General features: G+C 38.3%; 1 protein-coding gene across 1 annotated transcript; it reads right to left on the bottom strand.

Moving 5' to 3' along the window:
* Positions 1-5,293: 5,293 nt before the first annotated feature.
* On the bottom strand, positions 5,294-5,775 carry LOC110571498 (40S ribosomal protein S24-like). Its single transcript, XM_044918261.1, has one exon. The coding sequence runs from the start codon at positions 5,756-5,758 to the stop codon at positions 5,366-5,368; it is 393 nt and encodes a 130-aa protein (XP_044774196.1). The 5' UTR covers positions 5,759-5,775; the 3' UTR covers positions 5,294-5,365.
* Between the last annotated feature and the right edge of the window lie 11,813 nt (positions 5,776-17,588).

Raw genomic sequence — 17,588 nt, 5'->3', positions numbered from 1 at the left:
TAATGGGGTCCCTCTGCATGGGAACATTTGCCATGGTGTGTGCAATCCAGTTTCTCTGTGGAGTAAGGAAATCTGAGAGACCGTGTGCACTCTGCAACTTCTCTACTAGTAAGATTTTCCCTATTAGCCATATTTTAAATTTGTACTTGTGGCTCATCAGCTGTGTCACTTTGTGTTACACTTAGCTTAGGGCAGTGGAATGATATAATGCATTTAGTATCAATTTCTAAAATTCACTAACAATAGTTATTATGTGATGCCAGTTATTAATGGTAAATTATGCCTTGTATGGTGAGAAAGGATGTTCTTTTAATCCATGTGAATATTTTCTACTTGGAGAAGCAAGGGGCAGTATAGTGCTGTGGTCAAGCCTATAGGCTCTGCTGCTACTATGACCTGGTTCAAACTCCATTTCCACTAGTTATGAGCTGAGTCACCTTGAGGAAGATTCTCAACCTCTCTGAGCCTCTTTTCGTTATCTACGAAACAGTGATGATAATTGTGCCTACCTCAAATGATTGCTGTATTAAGTAGATAATTAGCACTACAAACAGTGCCTATACAGAGCAAACATTCAATAAATTATCTATAAGGATTTGAGAGCAATTCATTTACTCAAGAGATAATTACTAAGCACCCAGTGTGTTCTAGGCAACATAAGTTCTGAAGGTAGATTTGATTGATATAGGCCCATTGTTCTAAAAACAATAAAGTTAAATACAGGTTAATACATAGAACCCAAAGATATGGAAGGGAAGGAAAATTGAAGCTCTACTAGATTTGGTAAAGGATAGTTTTCTAGGAAATCAACGGTAATATTATAGAGCTATGTTTTTCTTTCAGAGATTCAGTTAAAAAAAAATCACTAAAGAACGTAAGATTCCTGCCCAAAGAGATACAGTAATGGAAGATATCAAAGTCCCACTGTACAACATTAACCATTGGATAACATTATTAAGTGACCACTGTATACAAAGCCATTGTTTAGACTTTCTGCTATTTAAGCAAATCTCTTTGGTCCTTGATTTTAAGAATGGTGGAATATGCTGTATTTCTCTGCTCAGCAATCCTTATTTCTTTTAAATAATTTACCTTCTCTATTCCTTTGCTCTGAAAAGGCACTCAAACTCCAATCAGGAGACAGATACCACCACACAGTTATTTGAACAAGAAAAGTTTAATATAAAGAATGATTAACCATAGCAGGGTATTGGAGTAAGAAAAGATTAGCTAATAAGAAGTAAAGAGAATGCTAGAGAATTAGCAATACCATTAATAAGAAGCAGCACTATCCCTAGTGTGCTAGGTTGAATAGTCATGTCCACCCCAAACCTCAGAATATGACCTTCTTTGGAAATCGGGTATTTATGGATATAATCAGTTAACTTAAGATGAGGTCTTATAGATTAGAGTGGGCTCCAAATCTAATGACAGGTATTCTTCTAGGAAGATCTTATAAAGTCATTTCCAGAAAGGGCGATACCACATGAAAGTGGAGGCGGAGGTTGAAGTGATGTAGCTACAAGCCAAAAAATGCATAGGATTGCTGGCAACCACCAAAGGCAATATGGGAAGAAGGGCGAGATACGGGATGATTTCTCTCTCTGAGTCTCCAGAAAGGACCAATCAGGCCAAAACCTTGACTTTGGGCTTCTGAGCTCCAGAACTTTGAAAGAATAATTATTATTTTTTTTTTCCCAAGCCCTGAGTTTGTGATAATTTGTTATGGCCGCACTATAAAACTAATTTGCCTAGAACTGAGATCGAGTGACCAAAGAATAACCCCTCCCCCACCCCCAGGGCTGAGATCTGAACATTACTGGGGAAGTCACAGCTGTAGAAGTCAACTGTCATGTCTCACTGATAGAACTTGCTGCAAATCTACCTTGCCGGCTACTGGAGAAAGGGAAAGCCATGCATAAGTGGTCTCCTGCCAGAAGCATCTCATTATGAAATTTTCCAAGAGGGTTGCTGGGGAAAGCTGCCCACCGCTGAGTGCCGCTGACCAGTGTGCATTGGAGGACTAGGTGCTGGGCAGAGAAGCTGCATGTGCTCGAAGATCTGGGTCCTGGAAGAGCTGCACACTGCAGGAACCAGCTGAGCTAACACAACACAGTGAGAAAGGATAACCCCTTCTCCCTGCAATGTTTTTCCATAGTCTCTACCAACAGAGCTTCCCAGTGTGCCAGCTGGCAAAGGAAATACATTTAAAGGGGCCCAACTCTATTTTCGAAGAATGGGTAAGGAAGTGTAATAGACTTGGATAAATTGATAACTGGCCCAGTTGACGTTCTTGTTTTGTTTTGTTTTTTTATGTTTGTTTGTTTGTTTGTTTTCTTTTACATATCTCTCCCTGAACCACAGCGGGAAGCACTTGGAATTTAGAGAATCATGAACTCCATGATGTGCAGACACAAGGAGAGAGAAATATTCTTTTCTCTGTGCAGTGCAAAAACTAGAGGTTATGAATCTAGTGCTGTTAAAAGCCTTCTTAATTGCCATAGAGAGTCTACCTGCAAAAATTACAGTGCAATCACAAACAAACTCTGTGACCAAAACATTGAGGCAGTGCCCTAGTGATACTGTAGGAGCCCGTGGATTAGGCCTTATCTAAAGCTAATTTACTCCCAACGTTCCTACATGTTTCCAGTGTTTGCGTTGAGTTTCTGACACTTCCACCAAAGTACTCTAGCTACCAGATGTTTACCTATAGCCAGGTATAGCTTCCTTGAATCATTCTCTCGCATGCTATAGTTAAAGAGTACATTCTTTGCAGTCAAGTGAATTAGGCTTAAATTCTGCTACCTCCGCTTATTAGCGCTTCCCCTATGTGATTTTCAATTTTATCATCTCTAAAAATGGATTAAGCTCTCTCCTGGAATTGGAAAGAAAAAAATGATGTTCAAATAATGTCACTTGATTCTCTTAGTTCAATTACTGCATTATTGCATTGAAAAAAATCAACTTACACAGCTGCAGTATTAAACCACACTTCCCCAAGCAGAGGGTCAAACAATACACATGTAGGAGATTCACTTAACACAAAAACACACAGGTAGACTAAAAGAGCTCCTTATGTTCCCCATATAGGTTTTGTTGTTGTTGCTGTTGTTTTAATGCACTTTCTTTAATGTAGCTCCAATATACTCTTCACATTATGTTGAAAGCTCTGGCAATAAATACTCTCCCCTTCTCCAGGGTCTCAGAAATTTGGGGTAGATCTGCCCACTTGATTTTCTTCATCTTTACAATAATCTTTTGAGCTATAGAAGGTTAGGAATTGGAAGCTCTGAAAGGAAGGCTTACTTTTGCATCCACCCTTTATTCTGAGGAGTTTATTGACTCTTCAAGGGTCAAACAATCCTGGAGAAGCCTTTTGACCCTTTGCTCCATTCCTGTCCACAGCAGACTGCCTGGCTTCCTCTCATGATACCGCAAATGTTTTCTTTTTTCTTCCAACCTCCCAACCTCTGCCATTGCATGCTTTAATGTCATTACCACATGGCTTTAAAAAATGGCCAAGTCTCTCTGCACGAACCCAGGCAGTTCTTAGAATTCAGGCCAATTCATTTGCTTTTTTTCTATTTTTTTTTTTAAGTGAAGTTGGGTATTGGGGGGTGTTTAAAATCTTACCCAACCATTTCTTAAAGTATAAAAATACTATTGCCTTTTATCAGACAATCTAATTATGAACTCTATAAAGTTGCTTTTTTTCCCCACTTTTAAGAAACCCCTTAAAGGAAGGGTTTGATTTGTCAGTGTTTGAATGGCTCCCCTTTATAATTTCCTTACTGTGCTTAGATTGAAATGCTTTGACAAGTACCTGATAGTGTTTGCATTTGCAACTATGTAGTAGTACCAACAAGCCTCTGGCTTTAAAGATAAGCAAAAATACTTGCTGGATTCTTGAGTAGTGATAAGAAAAGAAAAACAATAATGACTCAAGCAACTCAGACATTCTTCTTGTTTAATTGCTAGAAGTATCTCAAATGGTTTACAGGAACTACACAAGGCAGAACAGGTACAATGTCAGAGAATTGTTGAAGGATAAAAAATGAAAAATTATTTGAAATGACGTAATGAAAATAACTTCACAATAATTAAGGTGTCTATAAAAATGAAATAACCCTACTACTCTCAAACCTAGATATGTTCACCTGATGTTGGGATCATACATTTGCTTACATGTTTTTTCCCTAAATTCCATTTTACAGTATTGAGGTTACAATTAAGTCATAAAAGTGTGATTTATATTGAACCAAAAAGTTTAGCTATTTTCCAACTAATGGGCTTATCTACTGCATGTGGTAGCATTAATAATTTCATAAGGAAGTTGGCCGTACTGAATTTTTAGCTGTCCTTAGGCTCTTACCCCTTGTGCTTTTGGATTTCTGATCTAATTGTAATTTCTAAGTTATGGTAACTAAACTGTACTTATGTAGTAGCTTTCTCTTTTTAACCTAGTGATCATGTCACATTTCCTAGACGTTATCCTTAATGCAAAAGCAGCAGATACCATTTTTGAGATGACAATGAATGATGAAACTGTTAACATTAACATTTTTTAAAAAACGATATAAATGGTAAATTTAGTATATTAATGTTATCAAAATTTACTCATATTTATAGAACAGAACTTTTTTTTCAAGATTTATTTATTTTATTTCAGAGAGAGAGAGAGACAGACGGTGGGGGAGAGGGGTAGATGGAGAGGGAGAGAGAGTCCTAAGCAGACTCTGCACTGAACGTGGAGCCCAGCCTGGGGCTTGCTGTGGGGCTCCAAGCAGAGCTCCACATGGGGCTCGATCTCATGACCCTGAGAACACGACCTGAGCTGAGACCAAGAGTCCCACACTTAACTGACTGCACCACCCAGGCGCCCCTATAGAACATAACTTTTATCAACAATCAAAAACAAAGTTGTATATACAAAGTACTCCTGTACAAAGCACTCAAAAGTGCCACTTTGTTCTCCACTTATGAATGTTTACCAGACCATACTTTCTTTACACCATTAAGTTAATCCTTTGGTAAAACATTTTCTTTAGTTTTTATTATAATTCCAGTTAGTTAGCATACAGTATATTAGTTTCATGCACACAATATAATAATTCAACACTTCTTCCATACATTATCTTGTGCTCACGATGACAAGTTCAGTGCTTAATCTCCATCACCTATTTGAACAGCAAAACCACTATTGGAAGCAGTTATACATATATCCATTCAAGCATCTATTTTTATTTTTTTTAATTTTTTTAAATTTTTTTAACATTCTTAGTTTATTGATCCTCTCATGAAAAATCTGCACAACCAGATAAAGCCACTGCAGCATCTTTACTCCTTCTGTTGTCCAATCTCCAGCTCACTTTTTGCCAGCACCAACATTGGCTTTTGCAGTCCCCCTGACTTTCTTCATTCTGTTCTTGCGTTCCTTTCGCTGTTTTCTTGATGTCTTTTTCTTCTCGTACAGGCCATGTCTTGCAAGTCTGTGTTTGGATTCAGAACCCATTTTGGTGGTGGCAAGACAACCGGCTTTGGCATGATATATGATTCCTTGGATTATGCAAAGAAAAATGAACCCAAACACAGATATGACATCTGGTGTGGTCTTGTACATTTTGGCTAGTTTTTCCCGAATTTCTGTCTTAGGTACTGTTGCCTTTCCGGGGTGAAGAACATCAATGACCATCTGTTTCCGCTGAAGTAGTCGGTTAGTCATGAACTTCCTGGTCCGGATAGATACTGTGTCGTTCATGATGGCGGCCTAGCTTCAAGCAGCCGGGGAGGAAAAGAGCCAAGCATCTGTTTTTAAAAAATATTTTTTAGGTTCTTCTTTTTGCAAAACAATATGGCAGGCTTTAAGATTGTGTAAGTATCAGTTAAAAGCACACCTTGTCTTAAAGAACCTTCTAGTCCAGGAAAGACTAATAAATGCATATAATTATAATACAAGGGATTAATTTGTAAATGCTGTATACAAAATAAAAAAGGGAGTTACTAGCTGGGAAGAAACATAGAATTCTAATTGGAAGGGGTAATGTGGATAAGATCATAAGATTTAGTTATAAGTATATTTGATGGTAAGGTATTCCAGACAAAAGAGGTCACAGATTGTAAATCAGATAGGTAGGCAATGGTCATATGCTTCTGGGGAAGATTAAATCACCCACAAGTTGAAAGTTCTAGGAAAGTAGATTCTGTTTATCAGTGTGTCTTTGGTGCCTAGCCATATGGTACATTATCAATCATCACTTAATGAAGGAAGGTAGGGTAAACGAGTAATAAGATTGGAAAGTCAGATTGGACCGGATTGTAAAAAGCCCTGAATGCTAACCTAGAGAATGTGGGTTTTATCTATAGGTAGTAGAGGTGTCTCTGAAGCTTTTATTAGCAAGAGAATGTCACAATAAGCACCTTAAGTTGGGAAGATTCATCTAAGAGAAATGTGTAAGATATACAGATGTGAAAAGAGAAAGGTGGTAGCCACCAACAGAGAAATTTTTATATGACGGAAGACAAAGTTACTTAAAAAACTTTGGGAGAATGAGATAATCAGTAGGTTGTTTTTAACTTATAAAAGCGATCAGAAAAGTGTCAGAGCATGCTTTGTTGTCCTCGGAGATAAAGTCCAGATACCAGAAATGAAAATTAGACATTGGGCAAGGTGAGGGTACAAGACATTTATTGTGTGCTCACTCTGTGTTTTCCACTGTGTTTTAGTTCCATTAATTTTCAGCAAACTTCATAACAACTCTGAGTTAGATATTATTACAATTTTCACTTCTGAGTCACACAGCTAGTAATTGGTGTAAGCCCTGGTGTAGGAACTCATAGAGCCAACAATCCCTGTATCTATATCTGCCCAATCCTTGCCAATACTATTTTTTTTTTCCTCAACCTCGGTTGATTGACATAAACCTTTGGATTTTAGTTTGTTCATCTGAAAATGGTAGAATTAAATTAGATCACCTTTTACTTCCTTTTCAGCTCAAGTAGTCCATCATTCATTAACTGATTCTAAGCTATAGGTGAGTAATTGTGATGATAAAAAAAAAATACTTTCCTGTGACTCCTCATTTCATCCAGTTTATGCAAACATAAGTGATCCCATTATAACAGTAATCACTCTGAAATTCTCTGGATTCCCAACTTTATCTTATTTTTGGATTTGGATAAAGTGGGAAAAACATTAAAAGAACAAGCAAATAAACAATAGCAAACACCCTACCAAAAAAAAAAAAAAAGAGAGAGAGAGAAATCTAGAGGAGGAAGAAAAAAGAAAGAAGGAAGAAGGAAAAGAGAGGGATGCCATAGAGAAATTGAACACCTGAACATCTCAGCATTGTTGGCATATTTCTACCCCAGCAAAGGTGAAGAACTTCAGAGGTTGGGCAAAAATTAAACCGTCCATATAATATAGTGTGATTAACTCACAATGCCCTGCCCATGGTAAGCAATTCCCACCATTATCACCACCACCATTAATACTGCCCTTACTATCATTGTTGTTATTATCTCTTTTGCCTTTAGAGATCTGTCTGGATAAAATCTCCCGCTTATTTTTCCCTTTCTTCCTCAGTCACGGTGCCTTCTATTTCTCTCCTTTTCCTTAAACTTAATGTAGTTTTCCTGTGTTCATTCCAATTGGATGGATGCATTTTGGGGACAGCATGCTAATTTAAATCTGTTTTTATTTTTCCCCTTTTAGGATTCCTTGTTCTATAATCTTTAGACTAAGCCTTGTCTTACAAATCCTAGCGCTATCAAACAAAGATTCCTGCTTTCACATGAAGAAATTATTTCTAAAATATGAAAATAGAATTCAATACCTCCTAAAGAGTTCTCTTTCCCCTGGCCTCCCTTCACCTCAACTTCTAAGGATAGTTTTTGTTTGTTTTGTTTCGTTTTTGTTTTTTTTCTAAATTAAAGACCTGGCATTTCAGAAAACTTTACTCTTTTGGAAACGAGGGCTGAGATAGATGATAGGACAAGCCATTTAGATAATCCTTGGGGACTGGGTCATTTATTCCCCAAGCTGCCATGGACACACCAGTTGAATCATTCCTTCTTCGCTGAGGATTATCTCAATGCAAGGGAGCTCTTCCCTAGGGAACCTGCTTCCAATGTCTAGGGATCCTCTTTGTGGGGATACAAACACCCAGACCCCTTGTTTTAATTCTGACAACACTGAAGGACCACCTCAGAGCTCCTTCTGTCTAATCCCATACCCCTCTCTTCCACAGGTGCTCTTCCTAAGAGCAGACTCCAGTAAGGTTCTGCACACAAATTTCTGACTTCCAGTGTGTTTCTTGGCCAACCTCTCCAGCAAACTTTGGAACAACCCCTAAAGTTTCTGTTTCTCATTTGGTACTGAGAATGAAACCACAGAGATTCAAATGCCACAGGGGAAAGAAAAAAAAAAAAAGGGGGGGGCTTGGCAGAGAAGTACCCCTAACATTTTTTTTTTTTTTTTACCACTAACATTTGAAAAGAAATGCCTCCTGAGGTTGTATGATTTTATAGGATAAGTCTGCTTACTTGTTCTAAATGAGGGCTTGAAACTTGCCAGATCATCTGAAGCAAGTTTGAAATACAAACAATTTTAATGCCTGCTCATCATTAATCCAATATTCCACAAACCAGTATTGAATATATTAGCTATAAGAGCAGAGTTTATTTATGAGTAAGGTGGGAGCAAGAACTCCCAGACTGGACTGATCCATCTTGTTTGCTGAACTCAAATAGCATAGCCTCAAATTACACCCAAAGATACGCTGGACTTTGATGATTTTCACCAGGAGGTTTCAATTAATTTTGCCAAGCGTTGTTTCCTTGAAGGTACAAATGTAAACGCATCCACTGCTAAGAAGTTTCCAGCCACTGGACCACTGTGAATGACGGACATGGTCATTCTGTTTCAAGTTGGACTTTAAAGATGACTTGGAATTATTAATCCTTGCATTTTCTCCTGCAAATTAGACCTATAGAAGTTTGGTTCCTTTGACTTTGCTGGAATTACATACAGAAATGATCTTTGTAAAAGTAAAAGACTTTTGTTTTTAAAGGCAAAAAAGATAAAGTACCTATCTTCAATCACACTTACATATTGCCACACGCCCTGCTCTCTTCTCTGGAGCCCTCTCTAGCTATCTTTGGGCTTTCCTCAAGGTGAAGTCTCATGTAATAAATTTTAGAGCTCACTAAGAAAAGTAGTCAATTTAAAAATTAAATTTCAAAGTTCACAAAGATATAAATGGAGCATGTTTATTTAAAAATAAAATGTAAAGCAGTGACCAAATAAGAAAGACACTTAGGCATTCTTCAAAAGGTAGGAGACTGAGGACACAGTTCAACTGTTCCTTTCTAACTCTCAGGAATCCAGAAAATGTACTCACAACTGCTGTGCCACTTCCATCATTTTAAATATCCAGATATAAATCTCAATATGTGTACGTACACGAAAGAATGGAAGAATTTCAAAAACATATCTGTGTGTATAGATAGCAGGGAGATAAGATTGGGGGAATTGTGTGTCTAGCGCTCTTGTCTCTCAGCTCATTTTACAATTTTAAAACATACGAAATATTAACATCAAGTTATTGGGGTTTGCTTTACAAAGCATCCTTGACATTGGTGCTCCTCCCTTTCCCCTCATCTTAGACTAATTATTTTAAGATCTGGCCTTTGCTAAAGAAAACAAGCAAATGTGGGCAAGGCTATGTGTAAAGGGATTTTATATAAAACAGACATCCTATTTTTAGAAAAAGGAATTGCGGCATCTTTGGAGCTGCCCTGCAGAGGTAATACTCTTGAAACAATGAAAACAAGGGAAGTTATAGAGAGAGTGAAGTGGGGAAAGAGACAGAAGTCAATGCCATTTGCTAAAACATGATGAGCTTGAGCCAATCACAGAAACAAGCCCCCCAACGACACATGTTGGGCAGCCTCATGACCCGAGCCTGCTGAAGAGAATTCTCATCAACTTGGGAGTCCCTTTGCTCTACTCCACACAAGGATTACAGCTGATGAGTTATGACAAGCACCCAGTGGAAACCCAGTCAGCCAGGAAGGGCATCACCCCTTTTGGCATATGCATTCACATTTCTCTGGCACTTATTATTATCATTTAAATGTAATCTCACCTTAGAAGGAAAAAAAAATCCCCCCATTTGCTGCCGACTTAAGCTTGATGAGGTAACTGAAATAATGTATTAAGGCTTCTAAATGAAAGGCTCCATATATAAGATCTGGCAGTGTTGCAGAACAGAAACATCACATGCCTCCCTTGGTGACATAACCTCATTAAACTGTGGGCAGACACACACACGCACATGCACACTCACACGCACACACACACACACAGAGGGAGAAATGAAAAAAGGACAGCAACAAATTTCGATCCAGAGAGAAGGAGCCGGTTCATGTCTACATGGTTGAACACCTTTAACAGTCACACCACCACAGCTAAACCAGGGCTCTTCCCCTTTCTTACCAAGAACAATCTGACAAGCCAGGGAGAAATGGAGGGAAAAAAAAAAAAGAAAAAACTGATCTCTGATAAAAACAAAACAAAACAAAAAAAACAACAACAAAACAAAAACACAAAAAAACTATTAAAATTGACCTCTAGATAGAAATGCCACATTCTAAGACTTTCCCCTTTCTCCATTTAAAATAATGATCGTAACAATGCCCTGTTTCCTTTATCTTGACAGCGTGAGGTGGTAGTAGGGAGCAGAGACATGTGAATATAATGCGACCATGTGTTCACCTCCCAGTCAAGGACTGTCATACCAAGTCTGTATGTAGTGTCTGGTGCATGGTAGGTCTCTCTCCATCTGGCTTCTCACAAACCGGGGACCTTATCACTCCACACCAGCTCTCCAGACTGACACAGAGAAGGATGGATGGTTTTGTTATGTGCAGAAAAGTTATCTGAGACCACTTGAGCAACTCCTTCTTTTATCTTGCAGGCAGAGCATGGGGGCCATTTTAATATCCTTAAACTGCTCATCCATTGTTTGGATGACACTTCTTTATCTCTCCAGAGTCTAAAGGCTTATTAGAGAGTTCAGTGGTTTTCTAATCACAGAATAATAGCTCTTCAAATGTGGCTTTTCCTTTTTTTTGGTAAGTTGTCCAAAGTTGGATTTTTTGGTCTTCCCCTTCTGTTCAAAGTCTCATTTTAGGAGTCCCACAGAAGATGAAACAGGTAGCAAAAAATCACACTGGGGATTAGGGCTTACACATATGAATGGGAGGGGGAAGTAGACACGATGCTTCTATGATTTTAAGATAGTGTGCTCTTCATTTCCCTGAAAATGTAAAGGTCCTGCTATAGATCAAATTGTGCCCCCCCCCCAAAGAAATATGTTGAATTTGCAACCCGCAGGACCTAAGAATGTGAACTTATTTGAAAATAGGGTTATTTTAGATGTTATTAGTTAAGATGAGATCATACAGGAGTATCATGGGCACTTAATGCCGTATGATTAGTGTCCTTGTAAGAAGAGAAGATATGCAGAGAGACAAGAGGGGGAATGCCATGTGAAGTCCTATCTAGGTGTCAGAGGAAGCACAGCCCTACCGACACCTTGATTTTGGATTTCTAACCTCCTGAAGCGTGAGGCAATAAATTTCTATTTTAAGCCACCTAGAATGTGGTACTTTGATACAGAAGTCTTAGGAAACTCACACAGGCCCCACAGCTCCAGCTTTTTCTTCTTTTCTGTCCACTGTCACTCCTGATATCATAGCCAGCCTCATCATTTTAAATACCAGCTAGGTTTCCATGACTCTCAAACATTTTTCTCCATGGTGGAACTCTTCTGGAATCCAACCACCTACTGTTTCCAGTTGCTTGTGCAACAGGAAGCTCAAACATTAGATGACCATAATTAACTCCTCGTCTTCCTGCCCAAACTGGTTCTGGCAATCTGACTCAAGGCACCAAAACTGTAAGCAAATCCTATTGGCTTTTACCATCAAAATGTCTCCAGTTGGGCACCTGGGTGACTCAGTTGGTTAAGCGACTGCCTTCGGCTCAGGTCATGACCCTGGAGTCCCTGGATCAAGTCCCGCATCGGGCTCCCTGCTCGGTGGGGAGTCTGCTTCTCCCTCTGACCCTCCCCCCTCTCATGTGCTCTCTCTGTCATTCTCTCTCTCTCAAATAAATAAATAAAATCTTAAAAAAAAAATGTCTCCAGCGTCTGCCCATTCCTTGCCACCCTCATAGCAAGCACGCCCATCCAAGGCACCACTATTCTCTGTGTGGAAACCATATCGCCCTTGTGACCAGTATCCCTTCTTCTGCCCGTTATTCCTACAGTGTATTCCCAACAAAATATTCAGACTGACCTTCTAAAAAGTTAAGTGAAATTATATACCTTGTCTTCTTATGATCCTCCATAGGCTCACCATGTCACCTAGAGGGAGAGCAAAATGCTTTTCATTGGCTCCCTGGTCCACCCTGTCCCTTTATCTATCAGAACTCATCTCCTGCTATTTGTCCAGTTGCTCACCTAGTTTACCCACTGTGGCCTTCTTGCTGTCTTCAAACACAGCAGACACAGCCATCTTTCCCCTAACGATTCCTGTCACATAGAACCCACTTTCTCTTCACCTCCTTAATTAAAGTCATTGATCAAAAATCTCTTTTCAAACTATGCTTCTCCTGACTGATCATTAAACAGCATGCCCTGACCCTTCCCTCTTCACCCTTACACTCTTGATCCCCTTGCCTTGCTCTCTTTTATCCAGATCACTATGCTTCTTATTATATGTACATATTTATTACAGTTTTTGTTTATCTCTTCCACTGGAATGTAAGTTCCAGGAGGGTAAAGATTTTTGTCTCCTTTATAATTTGAGTCTACAGTAGTGACTGGCACACATTTGGTGCTCAGTAAATGAACCATCATAGCCACTCTTCACATTTGTTTCTTATGTACAGACTCACTCAGCAGTAATCACTTGCTGTAACACATAATTTGATTTTTAAATAAAATCTGCCCCTGACATTCATATATCAAAATTAATTGCATCTTTCATCTACAAAAAATAAATGAATTTATTTGAACATTTAAATTGTAGAGTGGGAAACGATTTGTTTTTTGAGATCAAAAGCAGAAGTCATGTGTCAAATTGTGATTCATTGTGCAGTTCTCACTCACCAAAGTTGGGTTGCTCACAAATAGGCAAAGCTGCCGGAATATGCCACACACTTGTAAAAATACTTGCATCCTGTCTCTCCCTACTGGATCTGTCCTTGTGGGATATTTTGTGTACTTGCCTCTAATTGGAGGCAGGCTCGGCAACATGAGTAACTTTGGCCAATGCAATGTCAATGGAAGTGACTCTTGCCACTTCCACGCACACATTTTAAGGTTATGCATGGTTCCACCCTCTGTCCTATTTGCTTGCCACAGGAACAGCAGCATGCAAGATTAGTACTGCTTCTTTCCCCTGGATACCAGCATGAAGAAGATACCGGGCAGAGCCCAAGTTCAGCCTGGAGCAGCATGAAATGGGAGTGAGAAATAAACCCTCTGTGTGGTCAGCAAACACTGACTCATAGACCGCAGAACATTTACTGTGAGGGAGTCCTCTTCTTGACTGCTTGCTATGTGCCGGGAGCTAGGCAAAGGTCACTTTCTTGATTTTCGCAACAACTCCATGAAGCAGGTATGATAATCGTTTTTTCCCTCAGGAAATTGAAGTATAGGGAGGTTAAGTTATCTAAAGCTACACAGCCAGACAGTGGCAGAGCCAAGATTTAAACAAAAGGCTATCTGATTCTTAAACCCAAGGTCTTAGTCTTTTCCATTAACATTTGATGTTGATTAAAATAATAATAATAATAAGCATCTTAAAATTAAAGCTAGTGTAAGTACAGGAAGAGATTGAATAGATAGTGGCGAAAGCCCAGATATCAACATGTGGCATCTTTGCTGTCCCCTGCTCAGATTTTCCAAAGAAACACGTACAGTCCTTGCAAGAGTGTTTTGACTAATCACATAGCCCAGGCAGCATCTCCCAGCATGGGTGGCCGGGGACTTGGTTTTGTTTGTTTTATAATATGTTAGAACATTGCCAGCTAACATTTTTAAACTTTTTTTTTTCCTTTTTAGCCAAACCAATTCCAAATGTTTGAAATGTTAAATTGTGGGAAGAACTAAGAGTAACCAGCAGTACAGATTTTTTTTCTTTTTTGAAAAATAAACATTTTGAAGAAAAGCAAGATTCATCTCCTCACTTCAATGGGGAGGACAGGAAGGCCAACCATCACCCATCCCAGACATCGTGGGACAGAAAACACACATTTTTTTTTCTCTTTTTAATTTTTCAAGATGTCTTTAGATATTATATAAACTATAACATACTATAGACTATGATATACTTTAGACATACTATAAACTATGACTAATTTATAATGGAAAATGACCTGAGTCTATATTAGTTAACAACCCTCTTAGTGCAATAACAGGAAATCAATCCAATTCTTCATTCCTCTCTATATTTTTGCCCTTTGCCATATAACGCTGTAATGCCTTCTTACTGTGGACGGGAGGTGCTTTCTTCAGTGACTCCTAAGACTTACTTTGGCCAACAGAATGAGAAAATGCCAATATACTCATACACTAAACCTCAAGGAACTTTGCTCATTCCATTTGTTCTCTTGTGCTCTGCTATTTCTATGGAAGAACATGCCTCGTCTAGCATACTAATCCCAGGAGGAGGTCAAGAAACAGGAGGAAACACGAAATATCCCAAGTCATGCCCAGTCTAGATTAGATCACTCTTGCTTAACTTGCATACTCCTGAGGTAAATAATGCTGATTGTCGTTTGTTCCTGAGATACTGTAGTTGTTTATTGTACAATAGTACCTGATTGATATGCTAACGCAAGGTAGCTTCAGTGAAAAAGGATGTTTATTGAGAGGATAAGAAGGGAGCTCATAGAGTCTGAGGTGGAGTGATAAAATTGGGCCTAGGGAAATATCAAGGCCACAACATGACCGGGACCAGCAAGGTTAATGGACTTAGCCTATAGAGTTATTCCTTATGTCCCAGCTTCCCACTGTCTCTCTGTCATTACAGATTCTCAGAAGAGTTCATCTGATTGGCCCAGCTTGGTTTACCTGACTTCTCCTTATCGAACAGCATGGTTTATTTGTTGTTAGAGTGTCATTCTTCTGTGGCAAGTAGTTCCAAGACACGTCTGACTAGACTAACACCTAGACCAGAGCCCGAGTTCATTGTTTTACTTGGTGCGGTATGTAATTCAGTGTCATCCCTTAAGGAAAGAGTTATGAAATGCTCCTTGAGAGGCGTCAAGAATGCTCATGAAGAGATTTTTACTGTAGCTCCTACCCCAGGTTTTACACTCCTCTTTCTTTTTTTTTATTGCCCACTCTTCTCCAGATTCCTGTTACCTGCAAATAAACAGATTTTTATGATAAAAACCATATTTGTATCTGGAATTCTATTCCAGAAGCTTATATCAGCTGGGCATAACTTCCTTGAGCCTAACACTCTGGTAAGGATCTATCTACACCCATTTCATAGCCAATCTACCAAAATTTACGTAGTGTATTAGTTTCCTAAGGCTGCCGTAACAAATTACCACAAACTGGGTGGCTTAAAACAACAGAAATATATTCTTTCAAAGGTTCTAGAGGCTAGATATCAGGGTGTCACAGGGCCATGCTTTCTGGGAAGGCTGTAGGGGAGAATCTGTTTGATGTCCCTCTCCTAACCTCTGGTATTGCTGGCCATTCTTGGTGTTCCTTGGCTTATAGGTGATTCATTCCAATCTTTGCCTCCATCCTCACATGGTATTCACTCCTCATGTCTGTGTCTCTGTGTGCATTCTCCTCTTCTTTAAGGACACCAGTCACAGTGTATGCAGATCCCATCCCACTCCAGCATGCCCTCATCTTAACTAATTATATCTGCAAAGATCCTAATTCCCAAAAAGGTCACATTCTGAGGTTCTAGGAAAGATGTGAATTTGGGAAAGTGATGCTATTTCAACCCAACACTTCTAGAATAATAGAAACCTGGGGTAAAAAAAAAAAAATCTCAGAGTTGATTGAGTCATATTGCTGTTTTACTCTTAATTCCATCATTCTCTCCTGACTCACATTCATTAATGGAGGGCTCAATTCCTTGGAAGCATGTCAGGTCTAATTTTTAAAGAGCTACTCTTTAAGAATAAATTCAAATATCCATCAAAAAATATTAGATAAATAATGTATGCCATGTTCATATGATGGGATACTAGGTAACTGTTAAAATGATGAAGACCTAAAGCTTTTGACACATAAAACTTTTACAGTGAGTTGTTGGATATAAGGTTAGAAAACAACATGGAACAAATCAGGTTCATTTATTTAGAGAAACATGTACATGTATATTTTGAAGGATAAAAAGTGAAAAAGATTGAAGTTATGTTTGGATGCTGGGATTAGAGTTGATTTTTTTAACTTTTTTTTATAGTGTCTGATTTTTATTTATTTTTTAAAATAATAACAAAGCCTTCCTTTTCAATGAGAAAAATAATTTGCAAATAAAGGGTATATTATTCTTAATTTTATTAGAAATGTTTTTTCCACTAAACTTGGATCATCTTCTCCCTGTTTAGTCTACGACTTCAGAATATTGTGAAATAACATCTTCGTGAGGCTTTAAAAAATCCCTAATCCATTATTTTCAAAAATGAATACAATTAATATGTTCTATGTTGCTTCATTCCTGCCTTTACTGGTATACTATAACAAATACAAGGTCTTTAGCTGCTTAGGAATGAAGGGAAGTGAATGGACATGATCTCCAAAGGCCATTTGGAATAGTTCCAACTTCTATTTTTTTTTAAATTCTTACAAGTTTAATAAGCAATATATCTCATAGTATTTTAGTTAGAATTTATGTGAAAAGTGACATTAAATACCTTTCCTTATGTCGATTAATTATTTTAAATTTCCTTCTGTGAATTACGTATAGTCTCCTTTTGCACTTTTTTTTTACTGATTTATAGGAATTATTTATATATTCTATAAGTCTGCATAATAATCCTTTCGGGTGTGTGTGTTTTTTCATAGTCTATCATTTGGATTTTGTCTTTCTGAATATCTCACTAAGGTATAATGAGGTATATAAACTGTCAATGTTTTCTTTTTTTTAAATTAATTATTATTTTTTTTTGATGTAGGGTTCCATGATTCACTGTTTGCATATAACACCCAATGCTCCATTCAATACATACCCTCTTTAATACCCATCACCAGGCTAACCCATGCCCCCACCCCCCTCCCCTCTAGAACCCTCAGTTTGTTTCTCAGAGTCCATAGTCTCTCGTGGTTCGTCTCCCCCTCCGATTCCCCACCTTCATTTTTCCCTCCCTACTATTTTCTTTTTCTTTTTTTTTTTTAACATATAATGTATTATTTGTTTCAGAGGTACAGATCTGTGATTCAACAGTCTTACACAATTCACAGTGCTCACCATAGCACTGTCAATGTTTTCTTTGAAGGTTTTTTTTGTTTTGTTTTGTCCTGTTTAGAAAGAACTTCCCTTTTCCCAAC

The sequence above is a fragment of the Neomonachus schauinslandi genome, chromosome 9 (assembly GCF_002201575.2).
Source record: "Neomonachus schauinslandi chromosome 9, ASM220157v2, whole genome shotgun sequence".
In the NCBI taxonomy this organism is placed as follows: domain Eukaryota; kingdom Metazoa; phylum Chordata; class Mammalia; order Carnivora; family Phocidae; genus Neomonachus; species Neomonachus schauinslandi.
Note: the sequence above shows the minus strand (reverse complement) of the source record. Positions and strands in the feature narration are given on the sequence as shown.